This window comes from Pseudophryne corroboree, chromosome 11, assembly GCF_028390025.1.
Source record: "Pseudophryne corroboree isolate aPseCor3 chromosome 11, aPseCor3.hap2, whole genome shotgun sequence".
Lineage (NCBI taxonomy): Eukaryota > Metazoa > Chordata > Amphibia > Anura > Myobatrachidae > Pseudophryne > Pseudophryne corroboree.
In genome coordinates, this window is record NC_086454.1 from 176,118,069 (window position 1) to 176,141,540 (window position 23,472).

At 48.4% G+C, this 23,472-nt stretch overlaps 1 protein-coding gene across 6 annotated transcripts in view; it reads left to right on the forward strand.

Annotated features, from left to right (window-relative positions):
- BRMS1 (BRMS1 transcriptional repressor and anoikis regulator) overlaps positions 1 to 23,472 on the forward strand; it is a 139,545-nt gene that overhangs the window by 61,506 nt on the left and 54,567 nt on the right. For all 6 annotated transcript variants that reach the window (XM_063945107.1, XM_063945108.1, XM_063945111.1 and 3 more), the window contains exon 4: positions 13,640 to 13,767. In XM_063945107.1, the coding sequence (XP_063801177.1) occupies positions 13,640 to 13,767 (128 nt within the window). The remainder of the gene's footprint in view (positions 1 to 13,639; positions 13,768 to 23,472) is intronic.

Consider the following 23,472-nt stretch of genomic DNA (forward strand, 5'->3'; position numbering starts at 1 on the left):
CAGGTATGTGTCCAGGACAAGAAACAAGGGCGGAGACAGTGGATGCTTTCACGATAGTTTGACTGTACAGCCTGGTGTATCAGTTTCCACCATTTCCGCGGTTTCTTAAGTTTATAAGCGGGTTCAAGAACAATTTATAACTGTCATACTAGTGGTGCCTCATTGGCCTAAGAGAACTTGAGGCAGATGTATTAACCTGGAGAAGGCATAAAAAAGTGATTAAACCAGTGATATGTGCAAGGTGATAAAGGCACCAGCCAATCAGCTCCAATATGTAAATTAACAGTTAGGATCTGATTGGCTGCTGCCTTTATCACCTTGCACATATCACTGGTTTATCACTTCCTTATGCCTTCTCCAGGTTAATACATCTGCCCCATGGTTTCCTCGAAGGCTACTCGCATATAATCCAGGGCCGCTATTTCTAAGTAAAGGCCTTCTAAAACAGGGGGGCAGATGTATTAACCTGGAGAAGGCATAAAAAAGTGATAAACCAGTGATATGTGCAAGGTGATAACGCACCAGCCAATCAGATCCTAACTGTTAATTTACATAATGGAGATGATTGGCTGGTGCCTTTATCACCTTGCACATATCGCTGGTTTATCACTTCCTTATGCCTTCTCCAGGTTAATACATCTGTCCCAGTGTCCTTTTTTCCTTCACCCAGATTTTAGCGTGGCTACGTTTGACGGGGTAGCTGTGGAAACCACTCTGTAAAGACAAAAGGACAGTCCATAGTCTGTTAATGACTGGAATGGAAAGTCATGACCTTGTGATTTAGGCGGTTTACATCCCAGGCATCAAAAATTGGGAAGTGGACTATCTCACTCAACACAAATCAGTGGTCTCTTCAGCCCGATGTGTTCCATCAACTGGTGGACTGTTGGGATGAGCCCAAGATCAAGTTGGATCAGATCCACTGTTCATATATTATTCTTGTTCCATTCTTCCATTTCCAGAATTCATTTTATTTCATCTGAGGAGCTCCTCCTTCCTGAGCAGCACATTACTGTGCATCGGCTGTACAGCTGTGTCTTGCAGTTCTTCTCATCTGAGGAGCTCCGTAAGTGATTCCTGGGCAGCGGATCACTGTGTATCCACTGAACAGCTGTGTCTTGCAATTCTCATCTGAGGAGCTCCGTAAGTGCTTCCTGGGCAGTGCATCCACTGTAGAGCTGTATCTTGCACTTCTCATCTATGGAGCTCAGTAAGTGCTTCCTGGGCAGTGCATCCACTGTAGAGCTGTATCTTGCACTTCTCATCTATGGAGCTCAGTAAGTGCTTCCTGGGCAGTGCATCCACTGTAGATCTGTATCTTGCACTTCTCATCTATGGAGCTCAGTAAGTGCTTCCTGGGCAGCGCATCACTGTGCATCCACTGAACAGCTGTTTTTTGCAATTATTATTTCTTTTACGTCCTAGAGGATGCTGGGGACATGGGCACTTTAAGAAAAACTTTAGGTATGGGTGTGCACTGGCTCCTCCCTCTATGCCCCTCTTCCAGACCTCAGTTTACTACTGTGCCCAGAGGAGACTGGATGCATTACAGGGAGCTCTCCTGAGTTTCCTGAAAGAAAGTATATTTGTTAGGTTTTTTATTTTCAGGGAGCCTGCTGGCAACAGACTCCCTGCATCGAGCGACTGAGCGGAGAGAAACAGACCTACTTTAATGTTAGGCTCTGTTTCTTAGGCTACTGGACACCATTAGCTCCAGAGGGATCGGTACGCAGGTCTCACTCTCGCCGTCCGTCCCAGAGCCGCGCCGCCGTCCTCCTCGCAGAGCCGGAAGATGGAAGCCGGGTGAGTATGAGAAGAAAGAAGACTTCAGAGGCGGCAGAAGACTTCAGATCTTCACTGAGGTAACGCACAGCAGTAACGCTGTGCGCCATTGCTCTCACACAGCACACACAAACGGCAAACCTCCTTTCTTTGCCAAAAGTATATATATACAGCTGGGCACTGTATATATAAAGAGCCCCAGCCAGGTTTTTAGATATTTGTGCGGGACACTTACCAGTGCCATTTTCTCCACAGCACAGCGCTGAGAGGAAACTCCCCGGGCTCTCCCCTGCTTATCCACGGTGAAAGAGGGTTTTAAAGAGTTAAAGATGGGGGGGGGGCACATATTCGTCGCAAAATACATACAGCGCTATCTAGGTAAACATATTGTGTGTGTTTTTTCCTGGGTCATATAGCGCTGGGTGTGTGCTGGCATACTCTCTCTCTGTCTCTCCAAAGGGCCTTGTAAGAGGATTCCCTGAGTGTGTGGTGTGTCGGTACGCGTGTGTCGACATGTCTGAGGTAATAGGCTTTCCTAGGGGGGAGGAGGAGCAAATGAATGTGGTGTCTCTGTCGACAACGCCGACACCTGACTGGATGGATATGTGGAATGTTTTAAGTGCTAATGTAAATTTATTGCACAAAAGATTAGACAAAGCGGAAGCTAGGGAACAGCCAGGGAGTCAACCCATGTCTGTCCCTATGTCGCAGGGACCTTCGGGGTCTCAAAAGCGCCCACTATCCCAAATAGTAGACACAGATACCAACCTGGATTCTGACTCCAGTGTCTACTACGATGATGCAAAGTTTCAACCAAAAGTGGCTAAATGTATTCGATATATGATTATTGCAATAAAAGATGTTTTGCATATCACAGAGGAACCCCCTGTCATTGACACGAGGGTACACATGTATAATGGAAAGAAACCTGAGGTAACCTTTCCTCCCTCACATGAGCTGAATGAGTTATGTGAAAAAAGCATGGGAATCTCCAGACAAAACTGCAGATTCCCAAAAGGATTCTTATGGTGTATCCTTTCCTGCCAACGGACAGGATACGGTGGGAATCCTCCCCTAGGGTGGACAAAGCGTTGACGTGCTTATCCAAAAAGGTAGTGCTGCCATTACAAGATACGGCTACCCTCAGGGATCCTTGCTGATCGCAAGCAGGAGGTTACCTTGAAGTCCATTTACACACATTCGTGTACCTTACTCAGACTGTCTATTGCGTCGTCTTGGGTGTGTAGTGCTGTAGCAGCATGGACAGATACCTTATCAGCGGAAATTGAAACCCTGGATAAGGATACCATCTTATTGACCCTAGGACATATAAAAGATGCTGTCTTATATATGAGAGATGCTCAAAGAGACATTGGTCTACTGGGTTCTAGAATCAACGCTATGTCGATTTTCTGCTAGACTAGTCCTATGGACCCAGTAGTGGGCTGGTGATGCCGACTCAAAGAGGCATATGGAGGTTTTACCTTACAAGGGTGAGGAATTGTTTGGGAAGGTCTCTCGGACCTGGTCTCCACAGCTACAGCTGGTAAATCAAATGTTTTGCCTTATATTCCCTCACAGCCTCGGTCACAAAGAAACAAGAGAGTACGAGGTGCGGCCTTTCTTGCCAGAGGTAAGGGCAGAGGGAAAAAGCTGCACAACACAGCTAGTTCCCAGGAGCAGAAGTCCTCCCCGGCCTCTACAAAATCCACTGCATGACGCTGGGGCTCCGCTAAGGGAGTCCGCCCCAGTGGGGGCACGTCTACGACTTTTTTTAGCCACATCTGCGTTCACTCACAGGTGGATCCCTGGGCAATAGAAATTGTTTATCAGGGTTACAAGCTGGAATTCGAAGAGGTGCCTCCTCTCCGGTTTTTCAAATCGGCCCTGCCGACTTCTCCCCCAGAAAGGGAGATAGTGTTAAATGCAATTCACAAATTGTATCTTCAACAGGTGGTGGTCAAGGTTCCCCTACTTCAACAAGGGAGGGGATAATACTCAACCCTGTTTGTAGTCCCGAAACCGGACGGTTCGGTCAGACCCATTCTAAGTTTAAAATCCCTGAACCTATACTTGAAAAGGTTCAAGTTCAAGATGGAATCGCTCAGGGCGGTCATCGCCAGCCTGGAAGGGGGGAATTTTATGGTATCTCTGGACATAAAGGATGCATACCTTCATGTTCCCATATATCCACCTCATCAGGCATACCTGAGATTTGTGGTACAGGATTGTCATTACCAATTTCAGACGTTGCCGTTTGGGCTTTTCACGGCCCCGAGAATTTTCACCAAGGTAATGGCGGAAATGATGGTGCTCCTGCGCAAGCAGGGAGTCACAATTATCCCGTACTTGGACGATCTCCTCATAAAAGCGAGATCACAAGAGCAGTTACTGAACAGCGTGTCACTTTCACTGAAGGTGTTACAGCAACACTGCTGGATTCTCAATATCCCGAAGTCGCAGCTGGTTCCTATGACTCGTCTGACCTTCTTGGGCATGATTCTGGATACGGACCAGAAAAGGGTTTATCTTCCAATGGAAAAGGCTCAAGAACTCGTGACTCTGGTCAGGAACCTATTGAAACCAAAACAGGTGTCAGTGCATCACTGCACTCGAGTCCTGGGAAAGATGGTGGCATCTTACGAGGCCATTCCATTCGGCAGGTTCCATGCGAGGACCTTCCAATGGGACCTACTGGACAAGTGGTCTGGGTCACATCTACAGATTCATCAGTTGATCACCTGTCCCCCAGGGCCAGGGTATCTCTCCTGTGGTGGCTGCAGAGTGCTCACCTTCTAGAGGGTCGCAGGTTTGGCATTCAGGACTGGGTTCTGGTGATCACGGACGCGAGCCTCCGAGGTTGGGGAGCAATCACACAAGGAAGAAACTTCCAGGGTCTTTGGTCAAGTCATGAGACTTGTCTTCACATCAATGTCCTGGAGCTGAGGGCCATATACAACGCCCTTCGTCAAGCGGAGACCTTGCTTCGCGACTTACCAGTTCTGATCCAGTCAGACAACATCACCGCAGTGGCTCATGTAAACCGCCAGGGCGGCACAAGGAGCAGAGTGGCAATGGCGGAAGCCACCAGGATTCTTCGCTGGGCTGAAAATCATGTAAGCGCATTGTCAGCAGTGTTCATTCCGGGAGTGGACAACTGGGAAGCAGACACGACTTGCATCAAGGAGAGTGGGGACTTCATCAGGAAGTCTTCGCATAGATTGCAAGCCAGTGGGGACTGCCCCAGATAGACATGATGGCGTCCCGCCTCAACAAAAATCTGCAGAGGTATTGCGCCAGGTCAAGAGACACTCAGGCGGTAGCTGTGGACGCCCTAGTGACACCGTGGGTGTTCCAGTCGGTCTATGTATTTTCCTCCTCTTCCTCTCATCCCAAAGGTGTTGAGAATAATAAGAAAAAGAGGAGTACAGACAATTCTCAGTGTTCCAGATTGGCCACGAAGGGCCTGGTATCCGGATCTACAGGAGATGCTCACAGAAGATCCGTGGCCTCTTCCTCTAAGAGAACAGGACCTGTTGCAACAGGGGCCCTGTCTGTTCCAAGACTTACCGCGGCTGTGTTTGGCGGCATGGCGGTTGAACGCCGGATCCTAGCGGAAAAGGGCATTCCAGTTGAGGTCATTCCTACTCTGATGAAGACTAGGAAGGACGTGACTGCTAAACATTATCACCGTATATGGTGAAAATGTTTCTTGGTGTGAGGCCAGGAATACTCCTACGGAAGAATTCCATCTGGGCCGTTTCCTTCACTTCCTACAAACTGGAGTGAATTTGGGCCTAAAATTAGGCTCCATTAAGTTTCAGATTTCGGCCTTATCCATTTTCTTTCAAAAAGAATTGGCCTGTCTCCCAGAAGTACAGACTTTTGTGAAGGGAGTGCTGCATATTCAGCCTTCTTTTGTACCGCCGGTGGCACCTTGGGACCTTTAACGTGGTGTTGAGTTTCCTTAACTTGCACTGGTTTGAACCACTTAAATCGGTGGAGTTAAAATATCTCACTTGGAAAGTAGTCATGTTGTTAGCCTTGGCTTCGACTAGGCGAGTGTCGGAATTGGCGGCTTTGTCTCATAAAAGCCCCTATCTAGTTTTCCATATGGATAGAGCGGAATTGCGGACCCGTCCTCAATTTTTGCCTAAGGTGGTGTCATCTTTTCATATGAACCAACCTATTGTGGTGCCAGTGGCTACACGAGACTTGGAGGATTCTGAGTCCCTTGCTGTGGTCAGGGCTTTGAAAATTTACGTTGCCAGAACGGCTAGAGTCAGAAAAACAGAAGCACTGTTTGTCCTGTATGCAGCCAACAAGGTTGGCGCTCCTGCTTCAAAGAGTATTGCTCGCTGGATCTGTAACACGATGCAGCAGGCGCATGCGACGGCTGGATTGCCGTTACCAAAATCAGTCAAGGACCATTCCACTAGGAAGGTGGGCTCGTCTTGGGCGGCTGTCCGAGGGGTCTCGGCACTACAGCTGTGCCGAGCTGTTACTTGGTCGGGTTCAAACACCTTTGCAAAGTTCTATAAGTTTGATTCCCTGGCTAAGGAGGGCCTCCTGTTTGCTCAATCGGTGCTGCAGAGTCATCCGCACTCTCCCGCCCGATTGGGAGCTTTGGTATAATCCCCATGGTCCTTACGGAGTCCCCAGCATCCTCTAGGACGTAAGAGAAAATAAGATTTTAAACCTACCGGTAAATCTTTTTCTCATAGTCCGTAGAGGATGCTGGGCGCCCGTCCCAAGTGCAGACTACTTCTGCAAGACTTGTATATAGTTTTGCTTACATAAGGGTTATGGCCCTCATTCCGAGTTGATCGGTCGCAAGGCGAATTTAGCAGAGTTACACACGCTAAGCCGCCGCCTACTGGGAGTGAATCTTAGCTTCTTAAAATTGCGACCGATGTATTCGCAATATTGCGATTACTAACTACTTAGCAGTTTCAGAGTAGCTCCAGACTTACTCTGCCTGTGCGATCAGTTCAGTGCTTGTCGTTCCTGGTTGACGTCACAAACACACCCAGCGTTCGGCCAGGCACTCCCACCGTTTCCCCGGCCACTCCTGCGTTTTTTCCGGAAACGGTAGCGTTTTCAGCCACACGCCCCTGAAACGCCGTGTTTCCGCCCAGTAACACCCATTTCCTGTCAATCACATTACGATCGCCGGAGCGAAGAAAAAGCCGTGAGTAAAATTACTTTCTTCATAGTAAAGTTACTTGGCGCAGTCGCAGTGCGAACATTGCGCATGCGTACTAAGCGGATTTTCACTGCGATGCGATGAAAAATACCGAGCGAACAACTCGGAATGAGGGCCTATGTTATTGTTTTCATCGGTCTCCGACTGATGCTATGTTGTTTTTTCATACTGTTAACTGGTTAGTTTATCACAAGTTATACGGTGTGAATGGTGTGGGCTGGTATGAATCTTGCCCTTGGTTTAACAAAAATCCTTTCCTCGCACTGTCCGTCTCCTCTGGGCACAGTTTCTCTAACTGAGGTCTGGAGGAGGGGCATACGCAAAGTCTTTCTTAAAGTGCCCATGTCTCCTGCGGAGCCCGTCTATCCCCATGGTCCTTACGGAGTCCCCAGCATTCTCTACGGACTACGAGAAAAAGATTTAAGGGTAGGTTTAAAATCTTATCTTCCCCTATCACACTTTTAGTATGTTTTTATCTTTTTCTCCTTCATCCACTAGGGGCCACTGGAGTGTAGTTACAATTGGGAAATAGTAGGTAGTATTGGGAGCTGGCACTTTAAAAATTCTCACTGTGGCTAGCTCCTCCCCTACTATCTCCCCTCCAAGCCAGTCTTAGTTTAGTGCCCGAGGTAGCTGGTTCACTTGGGTTTAGCTGAAGAAATTTTTATTTTTTCTTTATTTTATTTTTCTTTCACACACTCACAGACTGGCAGCTCTGCCACTGCCAGTCTGCACCGTGGGAGCTGCCGGCGGGGTCCCATCGCAGCTGCGTGCGGCTAGGGATGGGCCTCCGGCTGAGGGAGACACTGAGCTCTCCTGAGTTGGCGGACACCGCTGCGTGCGGCGCGTGTCGCGGCCACTCCATCCAGCAGAAGATTCCGGCAGCATGGCAGCGGTGAGTATCAAAAATGGTCGGACACCGCTGCGTGCGGCGTGTGTCGGGACCACTCCATCAAGATTCCGGCCGGACACCGCTGCGTGCGGCGCGTGTCGGGGCCACGCCATCAAAAGGACGGTGAGTACAATCTCCCCCCCTCCAGATAAATGTGATGGTTTTTTTTACTGTGTTGTGTCCTGTATAACAGTGGGTACAGACATGGAGCAGTTAGTCCCTCGCTCTGTGATAGAGAGAGACTTCATATATATTACTGACCATTTATTTTCATGCTTGTATTTGTCTGTATCACAGAGTGTAATCTTGGCGCCATTATGGGGGGGCGGAGCTTCAGCCCGCTCTGTAAGCGGGCTCAGCGCTCTTTAATCCCCGGCTGCAGCAGAAGGCAGCCGGGTGATACATTTACACTACCCGACCGCAGCTCAGCCGGGTAATACAGGCGCCGGAGTAGCTGATTTTTAGATTTAAAAGTGGCGCCGGAGCAGAGGGGCGGAGCTAAGTCGCGCTCCGTCCGGCGGGCTCAGACTAAGCTGCATACAGGTGACCGGGGGGGTTACACCGCTCCCCGGCCACAGCATATATGACTATGTTCACCAGGGGAGATGCGTGGTCCTACGATTCCTGAAGGTTCTCCCAAACAGAGGTCTGACAGCAGAAGAAGTCTATCAGCACTTGCACAATATACATTCTCCCCGGCAGCAGCAGTGCCGGGGGTTATATTTGCCCGCACCCCGACCTCAGCAAGGCGGCCGGGGTATACATTTGCACGAGGCAGGGGGGGCGGAGCTAACTCCCGCTCTCTACGGCGGGCTCTCTCCGCTCCCCGCGCCGCTGCAGCACGCTGCTCCAGTGTGTGCCTCACACTGGAGACTCAATCCTCTCCTGGCTGTGCAGGGAGGATTTCTTTACAAGGAGCTTATAACCCGCTTTACTCAGCGGGCTCACTGTCGCTAGGCAACAGACCCTGTCTCTGGGGTTTTTAACTTTTCTATACTTCAGGCTGCTGAAATATAGCTACATTCCTCCCTGCAGTAGAGTCCTCTACCCAGCATTTCCCTACTTATAAATCAGGGAACCTGCTCTATTACAGTAGCTGGGACTCGGCTCATTAATAATTAAAAAAAAATCTACTGTGCAGTATTTTTTTACCTACAAATACACAGTATTTATCTACCCGGTTGGGTTCACATAGACAGTATTTATCTACCCGGTGGGTGTCACGGTGGTGTGTGGGTAGATATACATATATAGTTATGTTTGTGTATGTATACATATATATATATAGATATATATATTTAAGTGCGTGTGGGTATGTATATAGATATATCCATAAAATACCAGATATAGGGGATAAAACAAAACTTCCGCAATGTTTTCTAATAACACCTTGCACATAACATTTTCCCCCATCTTTCTCACAGGCTGGTCACCATTTTGAAAAGCCAGCGGAACCTCCGAGAAACATCTGGTGCACCTTAATTAGCGGTACACAAAATACAGGAGTGTTGCCTTCCCTTTATTATTCCTTGGTGTCACTAGTTACTAATGCTATTGTAATTGGGGAATGTGTGTAAGGCATCGGACAAATAGCGCTGTGGCTCAATACGCTAGTAGCGGGTATCTGGACAGGGGTTTGAATCCAAACAAAACTTTAAGGAGAACTCCTATAGCCTGTCCCACAGCGCAGCGCTACTGGTTCAGGTCTCAGCTGCTCCAGAAAGTTTATTTTAATTGTGTCGGTCACTACACATTATAGTGCAGACCTTACGTAGGGCTCTGTTCATTTAACCCACCTTTTCTCCTTTCGTTTGTCTCACCTGGGATAGTCGAAGAATTCCCTCTTAGGTGTGAAGTATGCAGTGGAGCCATCTGCTTCGCCCTCCACGCACCTGCAGGACGCTCCTGTTTGAACAATTATGCAGGTACTGTCACTATTAACCAGAGACCTTGTACGTCATTTCACCTTTCCAAGAAGAAACCTTGCTAACATTCCATGCATTACTGATGTCTGTTTTCTGTGGATCTGAACCAGTGTCTCAGAATATACAGGTACATAATACAGCAGTTCATCTGATACTGCAGGTAAAGGAGGAGGACACGTCAAGTCCATCAGGGTTCCACGCCATTGACGAAATGACAGCGACTGGTCCAGTTTCGGATGAGCTGGGCAGGCTCCGGTAGGCGGCCGACAGACACCCGAATACACAATATCAGGTATCAAACAATGTTTGTTTTCCTATCCTTTCCCCGCAGATGGCAGGAGATGGTATCAGAACCTCTCTAGGGTATACACCTCGGTGTATCGCCGGTCCATCAAGCCGCCGTTTTCCTGAGGCAACCTTGCTCAGGGATCCATCGAAGACATATACGGCAGCAGGTTTCTACCTTGTCCGGAGCAGGTAGGTTGTGGAACAATTGTCCTCTAGGTTACAGGATGCTTCGCATCAGGATCAATTGATACTTTGGTACAGGTCAGAATCACGATTCTGCTTTATGTTCTTTGGAGGTCTCCACGTCTGCAGACTCGGAACCTGCATTTTCGATTGGGCTGTCTTAACCCGACGACCTCTGGGGCTGCGACAGTGACAGGTAAACATGAAATCCTACGAGGCAGATGGTTCTGGGGAAGGAACTTTCTGCAGGATTTCTTGAACCATTGGAGGTAAGTCCACTTGGCTTTCTCCTACTACTGCCCCAGCTCCAAGATAGACCTTTACTGGTTTTTCCCTTAGTTTTTTCCGTGCCCTTTCAGGCTTTCGTCTCCACACGGGCGATATCTCCGTCGCCAGGGGATCTCAGGGTAGAAAGGGCTGAAGCAGAGGTTCATCATCCTCGGCCCAGTCTGATTTTATGTCATCCTATACACCCATTACACAGACTTTCCTACCACCTGGAGGGTCCCAGGGTAAGCGCAGGTCGATGGGAGAAGGCTTGGGCGGTTACAACCGTCTCAGGAGTCCCTCGGCATGGGTCGGCCGATTTAAGATGACAAGAGTCATACTGCAGGCGGCGCTCCATAGTTTTCTAACCACAAAGGGTGTTGATCCCTGTTTTTCACATATCATTTGAATTAGGACAGTTCTCAGGCCTTTGTTTTCTTTTCACGTTCCAAAGCCAAGTGGCTCGGACAGGCCTATCCTGGCCTTACAATCCTTTTAGTCTGTGATTGCTAGTTGGAACAAGAAAGGGAGTTTTACGTGTCCCTTGTCTTCAGAGATACCTGTTTACTGATTTCTGTTGGACAGGCTTTTCTCAGATTCGCATTACAGCCCTTTCCTCTCGGTCTCTCTTCCGCTCCCACAGAGTTCAGGAAGATCACAGAATAACTCTTTTTCAAGGGCAGTGGGTGACGTTGGTTCCCTAATGGGACAATTTACTACTACTATCCCACTCTGTATATCCGGAGGATCCAGGAGTTTCTGATTCGACACAGATCCAATTTATGCTCCACATAGACGTTTCTCAACACGGTCCGTCAGAGGATTTTTCATTCCTCGGCACCAGAGACTCTATTTCTTCAGTCAAGTTGCGACGCAATGAGTGGTCGCCTCCATTCCTCTCGGAGCGGGGGACAACAATCTTGTTTCCAGATCAAGCCACCAGGTCAGACTCCCGGGTGAGGGAACATTCCCCGGAGTTTGGTCAGCTGGTCCGCTGTGGGCGGAAATTTCGGATCGGCCTCAGGGAGTTCTGACTGACTCTTTAACCCTTTATTACTCTCGGACGTGAGCTCTGGCGGCAGTAGCCGTGGAGGCCCTCAGGGTTCCGGGGAGTTTTCTGGTTATTCTATCCTGCCTCCTTTTCTATTTCTACCTCATGTTCAGTAACACAGGAGGGGATTATGCGTTCTAGTCCTCTCGGTGGCGCTGGTTGGGCCACGCATGACTTGAAGATGCAGATACGCCTGTTGTCAGTAGAGGAGCCTTGGCTCCTACCTCGACTGGAATGTCTACTTCAACAGGCTCCTTTTTTCTCCTTGTTCAATCTTACACTGGTTTCGTTTACCCGTGTGACTGTTCACGAGACCTCAGAAGGGAGGAGTTCCCTAGTTCGGTTAGGCCTACTGGGCTCCGATTGCGGAATTCGGTTACCTCTTCTCGCTTTTGCCACTTTTGGAAAACGTTATGGGACATAATAAGGATAAAAGGGGTTTTTCCCCCTTCTTCCAGTTACCATTCATCTTTGGTTTCTCTGGGAGGTTTTTGCTCCGCTGCGCTTCAAACCACACTGACCGGAATTTTAGGTCTCTGCCTTTTTTTTTGCCTTTCTTCCAAATTATATTAGCCTAGCGGCCGTAAGTTCGGCCTCTTGTTCAGGGAGTACTCTATTGGCAACTCCCCTGGCTGTGCTTCGGCCTCAGCGGTCGTTTCTTCCAGGGGGGATGTCCATTTTTCATATAAATCTGACACTAGTGTTTTTCAATCCTCTCTGAATGTGGTCAGGGCTCGCCAACTCTCTCTATAGAGGTCTCAGGCTATTCGATGAAGTGTTTTTTCTTCTTTGCTCTGTACGATGTTCCCGTACTAAATAGCCGGGGTCCCAGCATATGCTGGACAGTTGGATACATCTGATCATCAGACAGTCTTCTTGGCGGTGACTAGGGAGCCTCCGTTTTCCATTTCAGCGCGCTTTACGCGCATTGTAAGACCTTCGTGGGCAGCCGCCCGCGGGGTCTCCATGAATATTTTGTCGGACGGCTACTTGGTCAAACCGACATTTATTTTGTCAAATTCTACAAGTTTGACACTTTTACGGCCTCTGCATCACTGTTTGGCCGAGCAGTTTTTACAGGACTCTCAGCGCTTTCCCACCCGTTTTTGGGAGCTCTGGGACGTCCCCATTGTAACTACACTCCAGTGGCCCCTAGTGGATGAAGGAGAAATCAGGATTTTGGTACTTACCGATAAATCCCTTTCTCCGATTCCACAGGGGCCACTGGACGCCCGCCCAGCGCTGTTTCTCCTGATTGTTGTTTGATTAACGGTTTGCAGATCACCATATGACTGCTTGTTGGGTTCAGGCTAGCCTGGTTTTTGTCAGGTTCTGTTCCAGGTTTCGTTTGTGTTCGCCTGGTTTACAGGGCGTCGCTAACCTCCTCTACCTTACGGTTTGGTTACTACAGCTCTCCTCGGGCACAGTTTAACGTAGACTGGCTTGGAGGGGAGATAGTAGGGGAGGAGCTAGCCACAGTGTGAGAATTTTTAAAGTGCCAGCTCCCAATACTACCTACTATTTCCCCATTGTAACTACACTCCAGTGGCCCCTGTGGAATCGGAGAAAGGGATTTATCGGTAAGTACCAAAATCCTGATTTTAATATTTCTGCATCTAAAGATACGACTTTTGGGCACAAAGTTATGAGGTCAGTCAGCTCTGAGTGCACCATACAGCTTTGTTCCCATGGTAGCAGTATTATTCAGAAAGTATGATGGAGAAAAGGGGGTTGTTGGATTGTTTTTTTTTATACTCTCTTAAATCCTTTTCTTTGAATTCATCTTCTTAGTTTTGAATTTGTTTACTGTGTAAACAACTTGTTTTGATATTCCTCTGCTTTCTCCTATCTTTTTAGGATATGTAAATGGAAACTAGGGAGGGAATGGCGAGGGAGCAGTTTCAGCCCTCAGAGAAAGAGTTAACCTTTCAAGTGACCAGCTCCTGCGCCCTGAATTCACAGTTCGGCGGCAGCGTCCCCCAGATGGATATGGAGAAATGAGTTTAATGGTGATTAACAATAATATGCTTTTCCTTATTTTACAGGTTATTCAAGGAGAGATTAAACCAGCTAAAAGCTAAACTGGAAGAAGTGACGTCTTGTAGAGCCTTGGAATATATCAACCCTTTAACAGACCTACAGAAGAACATGAAAATCCGCATTGAAGTTGCAGGTAACCTCTTATTTCAGACACTGGGCTTTTGCTTACGTTCAAAGTTTTCATATTAGATTTATTTTACTTCAGAAGATCAACTGGACTTGAATAGGAAGCACTCATTAATAAACATGAAGTGACCTATGGTTATGTGTTTTACCAGATATTTAGCAAAACAGATTTAATCGCAGCTCATTCCATCTATGCCAATTAGAAAATAATAATAATAATTTTATTTATATAGCGCTCTTTCTCCAACAGGACTCAAGGTGCTTTACAGACATCAAAAACAATGCACATAATACAGAGGATTTGAGTAATACAGCAATAGATCAGCCACATAAAAGATAACCTTGAGCACACAGAAAGCATAATGCATGATTTTGGTTAATAACTTCCAAGGGTTGTGCATTCCACCCTCACAAGATACCAGGTGCGGCAGCCATCTTGGGCGCACAGCATAGGATTACCCAGGGTGGAATAGTCTACCCCTAGAAGAGTTGACACAAAATGGGGGTGATTTCAGAGTCCTACAATTAAGAGTAGGGTTCCAACAAAACCACCAGGTACATGTATTTTTCATCCCATCCACAAGCGTACCAGATGAGGCAGCCATGTTGGGCGCGCTTCGAAGGTTACACTGTGGGAGGTGAGCCATACAAGGGCCCAGTACATATATGGGAAAACTGACACTTATGTATTATTATGACGGACCCTGTATGTAGGGCGCAATGGCAGGGTGTGCTATCAGTGGAGGTAAACATTACAGGAAAAGCACACAGTGGGGTGGAAGAGGAAAAGAGAAGAAAAAAAAACGGGGGGGGGATAAACAATAGCAGGTAACCAGTGGCAGAAGGAAATATGGGTGCTACCCCCCCCCCCCCCCCCCCCCCCCCCCACAGTTCCCTGCTCATCTTGAGGGTTAGGCCGGGGGGCAGACTTGATGCTCTCTGCCAGAGAGATGGTAGGCATGGTCCTGAAACGGCCACCACAGGTTCCAGTTAGATGATTCATTGAGACCTTTAATTTGATCATTGTTGGCTATTATTGTGAGCAACCCTTTGCTGTTGTGTGGTGGTGGTACTGTGTATCTGTGTATTCTGTGACTTAAGGGATCACTGAACCTCCGGATACACCGGTCTACCAAGATTGAAGGTTGCTGAAGTGTTTTCTCTTACTTCCTAGAGGATGCTGGGGTCCACATTAGTACCATGGGGGTATAGACTGGTTCACCAGGAGGCATTGGCACTTAGAGTTTGAGAGTGAGATGGCTCCTCCCTCTATGCCCTTCCCACCAGACTCAGTTTAGAAAATGTGCCCGGAGGAGCCGGTCACAGCTAGGGGAGCTCAACATAGCTTCTTTAGTAGAGTGTTTTTTTTTTTTTTTAGAGTTTATTATTTTACAGGGAGGCTGCTGGCAACCGCCTTCCTGCTTCGTGGGACTAAGGGGGGGGGGGGGGGGGGGTGTAGTGTCCGCCCTGCAGGGTCTGAGCCACTATCTTCGCTGACAGGACACTGAGCTCCTGAGGGGATAGATCGTTCCCCACCACAGGGGATCGCTCACCCCAGCAGCATGCCGCCACCCCCTTACAGAGCTTAAGATCAGTGGCGAGTGAGTCACCAACTCCCCTAGCAAGCGGGAGGCTGGTGTGAAGATGGCGGCAACAGGGTAGGAGCGCAGTACTAACTGCGCTACGGAGGCTCTACGGTACTTAGTGCGGCGTTGTGAGAAGCGCCCTGAGCCAGCGCCTGAACCCTGCACTGGTCGGCAAGCCTGTCTGGGTCTCAGCCAGCATTTTACCTCAGGCCAGTATAATCCTTGTGAAGAGCGGGAAGACAGCGCCATTTTGGGGGCGGAGCTTCTCAGAGCAGACCCAGCAGCGTTCAGCGCCATTTTCCTGCCTGCACAGCGCTGTCCAGGAAGAGCAAGTCCCTCCACAGCAACTCCAGCTATCTCTCATGGTACCAGGGGGTTGTAGAAGGGTAGGGAGGCTGCATTAAGACTGTGTAACCTATTAAGGTGCACAGTCAGCGCTAGTAGGGGTCTCCCTTTACATTAAAAGCGATGTGTGTGGGTTGGCTCCAATCTCTGTGTCTCTTGCCATTTTTCGCTGTGAAACTCGGTCTGTCCTCTCCTGTGTGTGTGTGTGTGTGTGGAGAGTGTCTGTGGTCTCCATTAAGCAATGTCCAGGTACTTTGTGTCATTTGCTGCAGAGGATATGTCCTCTCAGGATGATCCCATTTCATGTAATCAGGATTGTACTGGTTTAGCACAGATACCAGCAGGGGAGCCTGAGTGGTTATCCTCTATCAAATCTATGATTTCTCAGATTTCAAATAGGGTTGCACAAAATGAATCTGCAACTCAGGCTTTACAGAACTCTATGGCAGTCTGGCCCAGTTCTGGTACCTCAGGGCTCCCCGCTGTATATTCACATAAACGTGCTCTTGCGCAGATCATGCAGGATGATACCAATACCGATTCTGATACTGCAGACCGTGACGGGGATGTGTTGCAGGGGCAGCATCTCCTGCTAAAGGGATGCAGTTGATGGTAGAGGCTATTACAGATGTGTTGAATATTGCTGATACAACACCCGAGCAGGTTGATGAGGCTTACTTCACTGAAAATAAGAAAGCCTCACTAACCTTCCCTGCGTCAAAGGAAATAAATGCTATTTTTGAAAAGGCTTGGGAAACCCCGGATAAAAAATTCCAGATACCTAAAAAGGGTTATGGTGCCATTTCCTTTCCCGGTAGAAGATAGGAAAAAATGGGAAAACCCGCCTATTGACGCGTCAGTATCCAGACTCTCAAAAAAGGTGGTTTTTACCTGTTCCATGATCTACTGCCTTGAAAGAGCCGGCTGATCGTAAAATTGAAAATACGCTCGAATCCATGTACACGGCTTTTGGGGCAGTACTACGTCCCACTATTGCCAGTGCTTGGATTGCCAAAGCTATAGTAAAGTGGTCAGGCACGTTACTTGAAGACTTGGCTACTATGGAGAAATGTGATGTTGAATTGTTTTTACGTAACATTCAGGATTCGGCAGGATTTCTGGTAGAATCCATGAAAGACCTGGGTTCCATGGCTGTGTTAATTTCTTCCATGTCTGTATCAGCTCGTCGAGGACTGTGGTTGCACCAGTGGTCTGCCGATGCGGAATCCAGGAGAAGTGTGGAGACCCTACCCTACACAGGTCAGGCTCTCTTTGGGGAAGCATTAGATGCGTGGATCTCCACGGCTACGGCTGGTAAGTCACCTTTTCTTCCCTCAGCTACACCTGCTCCGAAGAAACCCTTTTCTTCAGCTACATCACAGCCCTTTCGGTCTACTAAGCCCAGAAAGGCCAAGCCGTCCAACACCTTGTTTCGGGTAGGTTGGCCCAGGTCCAAGAAACCTGCGCGGTGGGGCCAGTGGGAGCGAGACTCAGGCATTTCAGTCACGTCTGGGGTCATCCGGCCTGGACCCCTGGGTGCAAGATATTGTGTCTCAGGGGTACAGGCTGGAATTTCAAAATCTCCCTCCTCACCGATTTTTCAAATCAGGCTTGCCAGCTCTGCTGGCAGACAGGACTATCCTGCAAGAAGCCGTCCAGAAGTTGGTGGAGGCACAGGTCATTGTGCCAGTACCACCTCATTTGCAAAACAGAGGTTACTATTCAAACCTTTTTGTGGTACCGAAACCGGATGGTTTGGTCAGGCCCATTCTGAACTTAAAATCATTAAACCCCTTTCTGAGGGAGTTCAAGTTCAAAATGGAGTCTCTAAGGGCAGTGATATCAGGTCTGGAGGAGGGGGAATTCCTGGTATCCCTGGATATCAAGGATGCGTACCTCCCACATTCCGATTTGGCTGCCGCATCAAGCTTATCTTCAATTCGCACTGTTGGACTGTCGCTTTCTTCTGGGGAAGATGGTGGCGTCTTACGAGGCTCTGCAGTACGGGAGGTTTCACGCTCTGTCCTTCCAACTGGATCTCCTGGACAAGTGGTCGGGATCCCATCTACGCATGCACCAGAGAATAATGCTGTCGCCAAAGGCCAGGATTTCACTCCTCTGGTGGCTGCAATTACCTCACCTACAACTGTCTTCTCCAAGCGGCCCATCTTCTGAGAAATCTGGCCGTACAAGTACAGTCGGACAATGTGACAACAATGGCTTACATAAACAGACAGGGCGGAACGAAGAGCAGAGCTGCAATGTCAGAGGTAACAAGAATCATCTTCTGGGCAGAAAAAGACGCATTGGCGCTGTCAGCAATCTTCATTCCGGTAGTAGACAACTGGGAAGCGGACTTCCTCAGCAGACACGATCTCCATCCAGGGGAGTGGGGTCTCCATCCGGAGGTGTTCAAGGAGGTAACAGATCTTTGGGGCGTACCCCAGATCGACATGATGGCCTCCCGTCTCAACAAGAAGCTTTGGCGGTATTGTTCCAGGTCAAGGGACCCGCAAGCAGTGATGGTGGACGCCCTAGTGACTCCGTGGGTGTTCCAGTCGGTGTACATGTTTCCTCCAATTCCACTCATCCCCAAGAGTTCTAAAGCTCATAAGGAGAACAAGGGTTCAAGCGATCCTCATTGCTCCAGACTGACCAAGAAGGGCTTGGTACGCGGATCTTCTGGATCTACTGCAAGAAGATCCGAGGCCTTTTCCTCTTCGGGTGGGCCTGCTGCAGCAGGGGCCGTTCGCCTATCAAGACTTACCGCGGCTACTTTTGACGGCATGGAGGTTGAACGCCTGATACTAGCTCGAAAGGGCATTCCGAACCAGGTCATTCCAACCCTGATACAGGCTAGGAAAGGAGTAACGTCTAAACATTACCATCGAATTTGGAAAAAATATGTATCTTGGTGTGAGTCCAATAAATTTCCGGCAGTGGAGTTTCAACTGGGACGGTTTCTCCTCTTCCTACAAGCTGGTGTGGATATTGGCCTGAGGTTGGGATCTGTGAAGGTCCAGATTTCGTCCCTATCCATTTTCTTTCAGAAACAATTGGCTGCTCTCCCTGAGGTTCAGATGTTTATGAAGGGAGTTCTGCACATCCAACCTCCCTTTGTATCATCTACGGCGCCTTGGAACCTTAACGTGGTGTTGCAGTTCCTCCAATTGGACTGGTTCGAGCCTTTACAGGAGGTTGAGGTCAAATTTCTTACATGGAAGGCTGTCACATTGTTGGCTTTAGCTTCTGCTAGATGTGTGTCGGAGTTGGAGGCTTTGTCCTGTAAAAGCCCATACTTGATCTTCCACGAAAATAGAGCTGAGCTCTGAACACGTCAGCAGTTTCTTCTGAAGGTTGTGTCGGCATTTCATATCAACCAACCTATTGTAGTGCCAGTGGCTACTGACTCCTCAATTTCATCAAAGTCCTTGGATGTTGTAAGGGGTCTGACAATCTATGTGAAGAGGATTGCTCGTCACAGAAAATCAGACTCTGTTTGTCCTGTATGATCCCAAGAAAATTGGGTGTCCTGCTTCTAAGCAGACGATCTCTCGCTGTATCAGGTTCACTTTCCAGCATGCTTATTCTATGGCAGGATTGCCGTGTCCTACGACTGTCCAGGCCCACTCTACTTGTAAGGTGGGGTCTTCCTGGGCGGCTGCACGGGGTGTCTCTGCATTACAACTTTGCCGAGCTGCAACTTGGTCTGGGTCGAACACGTTTGCTAAGTTCTACAAGTTCAATACTTTGGCCTCTGATGATCTGAAGTTCAGTAAATGAGTTCTGCAGGACCCTCCGCGCTCTCCCTCCCATTCTGGGAGCTTTGGTACATCCCCATGGTACTAATGTAGAGCCCAGCATCCTCTAGGACGTAAGAGAAAATAGGATTTTGGTTACCTAACGATAAATCCTTTTCTCGTAGTCCGTAGAGGATGCTGGGCGCCCGCCCGCCCATCGTTTCGTTTTCCTGCTATCGTTATTTCATTCAGTACAACTTCGTTTTAGTTGAGTACTGCAATGTTACTTGGTAAGTAATGTTTCAGCGGTTGCTAAGTTTGCTTGATGTGCCTTGTATGTGTGAGCTGGTGTGAATCTCGCCACTAGCTGTGTTTAAATCCTTCTCTTGAAGATGTCCGTCTCCTCGGGCACAGTTTCTAGACTGAGTCTGGTAGGAGGGGCATAGAGGGAGGAGCCAGCCCACACTGTTAAACTCTTAAAGTGCCAATGGCTCCTGGTGGATCCATCTATACCCCATGGTATTAATGTGGACCCCAGCATCCTATTTTCTTCCAACAACTGTCTTTTTAAAACAAAAAGTATATACTGAATACTTGTTACATGAACAAGTAAGCTATATGAGAGCTATCTGCATAGTACCTGCCACACACTGACAGACCCTGCCCATGTAACCAGGAGACACATGATAGTGCATGTACCTTGCTACTTCATCACTTTTCAGCAATTGCAGGAAGTGCAGAGTGCATGCATAATAACACAATGTAAAGACCTTTGTACTGTTAAATATCCTCTTGTAGTGTTCAGGCTTCCCAAGCAACGATCTGTAGTCTTCTCTGTGCACATAGAACAGAAGTCATTATACCTAGTAATAGGTCGGTGCTGATGGCTCATCAGTAACATTTACACCTGTACTTCTACACTCAGAGCGGCAGCATCGAGACATTGTTTTATTATTTATTGTTTTTTCTTTTTGCTTAATTATGGATTGATAACTAGGTAATTATAAATTGTAAGTTTTAGTAATAATCTGTTCTCATTGGAGGGGGGAGTTTTTAGTTGAAGGAGAAGAAAATATTTCTCTAGCATCCATAAGGGATATTGGGGAGACTTAGTGCTAATGGGTATAGATGGGGTCCAAAGGAGACGGTGCACTTTAATTTTCTTCACTGTGTGTGCTGGCTCCTCCCCTCTATGCCTCCTCCCACAGGCAATTTAGAAAAAAGTGCCCTCAGGAGAGGATGCACGTCTCTGCAGCTCCACATCTCTGCAGCTGTGGTGAGTACGAGCCGGGGGCACCGCTAGGGGGGTCCCCCGGCTCAAAGTGCGGCTGAACGCGGGCACGGCATACGGGACCCTCCTGGGGGGACCCGCTTGAGCCCCCTGTGTAAACTGGCTCAGGATGGCTTAAACTAACACTGGTGCAATGTTTTTAAGCATAATTAGAGACATTGCCAGTATAAAAAACGCTGTAGTTCTGGCGCCATTGGGGAAGTGGGGAGCTACCACAGAGCGGGACCAGAGGCATTTTGGCGCCTTCCTCTGCTTACTGCAGCAGCACTCAGCACACACAGTTCTTCCGGACTCCCAAGACACGCTGAAAAATTGGTACAGTGTGTAGCAAAGGGGGAGAGCCGCTATTGTACACAATCTGGGTCCTCTACAGGAAGGAATTTACTAGTGTTTCACTGTAATATAATTAATTAGCTGACAGCCTCACTGGGGCTGTACAGCTAGGGGTGTGCTGGTTTCTCTTTCTCTGTCTCCTCTCACATACAATAAGGGCAGGTTTGATCAGTAGTACTGTCTGTGTGTGTGTCGGTTATTGTGATTACTGTAAACATGGGTAAACACAAATTCTGTAGTGTATGCCACACTAGATTCTCTCCCGTATCTACTGATTCTGTTTCATGTGAACAGTGCAGCCAATCTTCACAACTCGGTGAAGGGGCTGGGGTCTCTTAAAACTATGATGTCTGATATGTCTTCACAACTCACTGCTAATGTTCAGAAAACTCAGCTAAGGCTGTTGCAGACTTAGCTGCTAGGGCAGATGTTACACAGCCCTCCATCTCTCATTCAGGTCCACAAAAGCGTGGTTTACTTGCCCTATTCTCTGATTCAGAGGAGGATATACAGGAGGATCGGGAGGACTTAGATCCCATTAGTGGGGATCCTGATTCTGCTCAGGGTATTGAACCCCTCATTCTGGCTATACGGGACATGTTAAAGCTCCTTCTAGAGGATGCTGCGTCACAGCAGTCGTTTTCCTTTACACAAAACAAGCCAAATGTCACTTTCCCTGATTCTGCGAGTTAGATGACCTATTTAAGTTGGCCTGGAAAAATCCAGACAAAAAATTCCAAGTGTCAAACAAGTTTTTGTGCACTTTCCCATTTGCTCCTGAAGGTAGGACATTTTGGGAAGAACCCCCGGGGGTTGAGGAATCAGTCTCTCGACTGTCCAAAAAGGCGGTGCTGCCTGTCCTAGGCTCCTTTACCATGAAGGATCCTGGGGACAAAAAGATAGAGACTACACGCAAATCTATTTACATGGCAGCAGGTATATTGCAGAGGCCAGTAATAGCAGGTTGCTGGATGACCCATGCCATTCACACGTGGGCTAATCAGATTCAGGAGGGCCTCTCTGGGGCTATGCCGCTGGTCACTATGGTGACTCTCCTCAAGCACATTCAGGTCACTACAGGTGTCCTGTGTGACTCGCTCAAGGAAATGGGGAACATTAATGCTAGGACTTCTGCCATGGCAGTGTCGACATGCAGGGCTTTGTGGTTGCGTCAATGGATAGCAGACGCAGAATCAAAGCACAGTGTGGAATCCCTCCCCTTTTCAGGGGAATGGCTCTTTGGGGTTGAGTTGGATACGTGCATTTCCAAAGTCACTGCTGGAAAATCCACGTTTCTCCTCTCTGGGACCCTGCTTGCTTGGCATTTCTTTTCAGGGCCGTCTGTTAAGTCCTTTCGGTCGAACAGATTTCGTTCTAGGGCCAGAGGTGCCTCCAATGCAAATAGAGGCTCCAGAGGTAAGTCAAAAAGAACTGCAACCACCGGTTCTCAGGAATAGAGCACCACTTATGCTTCCACTAAGTCCTCAGCATGATGGTACCCACCCACCTTGAGGAGATCTCAAGGTGGGAGCCCGACTGCATCACTACAGCCGCATCTGGGAAAGCTCCTACCAGGATACATGGGTAAGGGACCTCATTTCTCAGGGCTACAAGCTGGAGTTCGACGGTGCTCCTCCCCAACGATATTTCAAATCAAGCTTACCAGCTTTGGAGGATACGCAACAGTCGGTCCAGTCCCAAGTCATTGTTCCAGTACCGATACCACAACGAGGCAGGGGTTATTACTCTAACCTGTTTGTGGTTCCAAAGCCGGACGGCTAGGTACGGCCCATTTTGAATCTAAAGTCCTTGAATCATTACCTAAAAGGTTTTCAAGTTCAAAATGGAATACCTGAGGGCAGTGATTGTGGGTCTGGAAGAACAGGAGTTCTTGGTTTCCCTGGATATCAAGGACGCCTACCTTCATATTCCAATTTGGCCACCTCATCAGGCTTATCTGAGGTTTGCCCTACTGGACGATCACCACAAATTCCAGGCACTACCCTTTGGCCTATCCACAGCTCCGAGAGTATTCAAGAAGGTGATGACGGAGATGATGTTCCAACTCCGGGTCCAGGGGGTCAGTGTTGTCCCTTACCTGGACGATCTTCTGATAAAAGAAAAATCCATGGAGCTTTTATTGCTCCATATCGACCACACTATCCAACTTCTGTCACGACATGGGTGGGTTCTCAATCTAAAGAAGTCCCACCTGGTACTGTCCCAGCGGCTCCTGTTCTTGGGGATGTTACTGGATACGGTGGCCCAGAAGGTGTTACTCCCAGAGGACAAGGCGAAAACACTTCAGGAGCTGGTCCGCATGGTGCTCCGACCTGCTCGTGTATACATCCATCTTTGCATCAGGTAGTTGGAGAAGATGGTCTCCTCCTACGAGGCTATCCTATATGGGAGGTTCC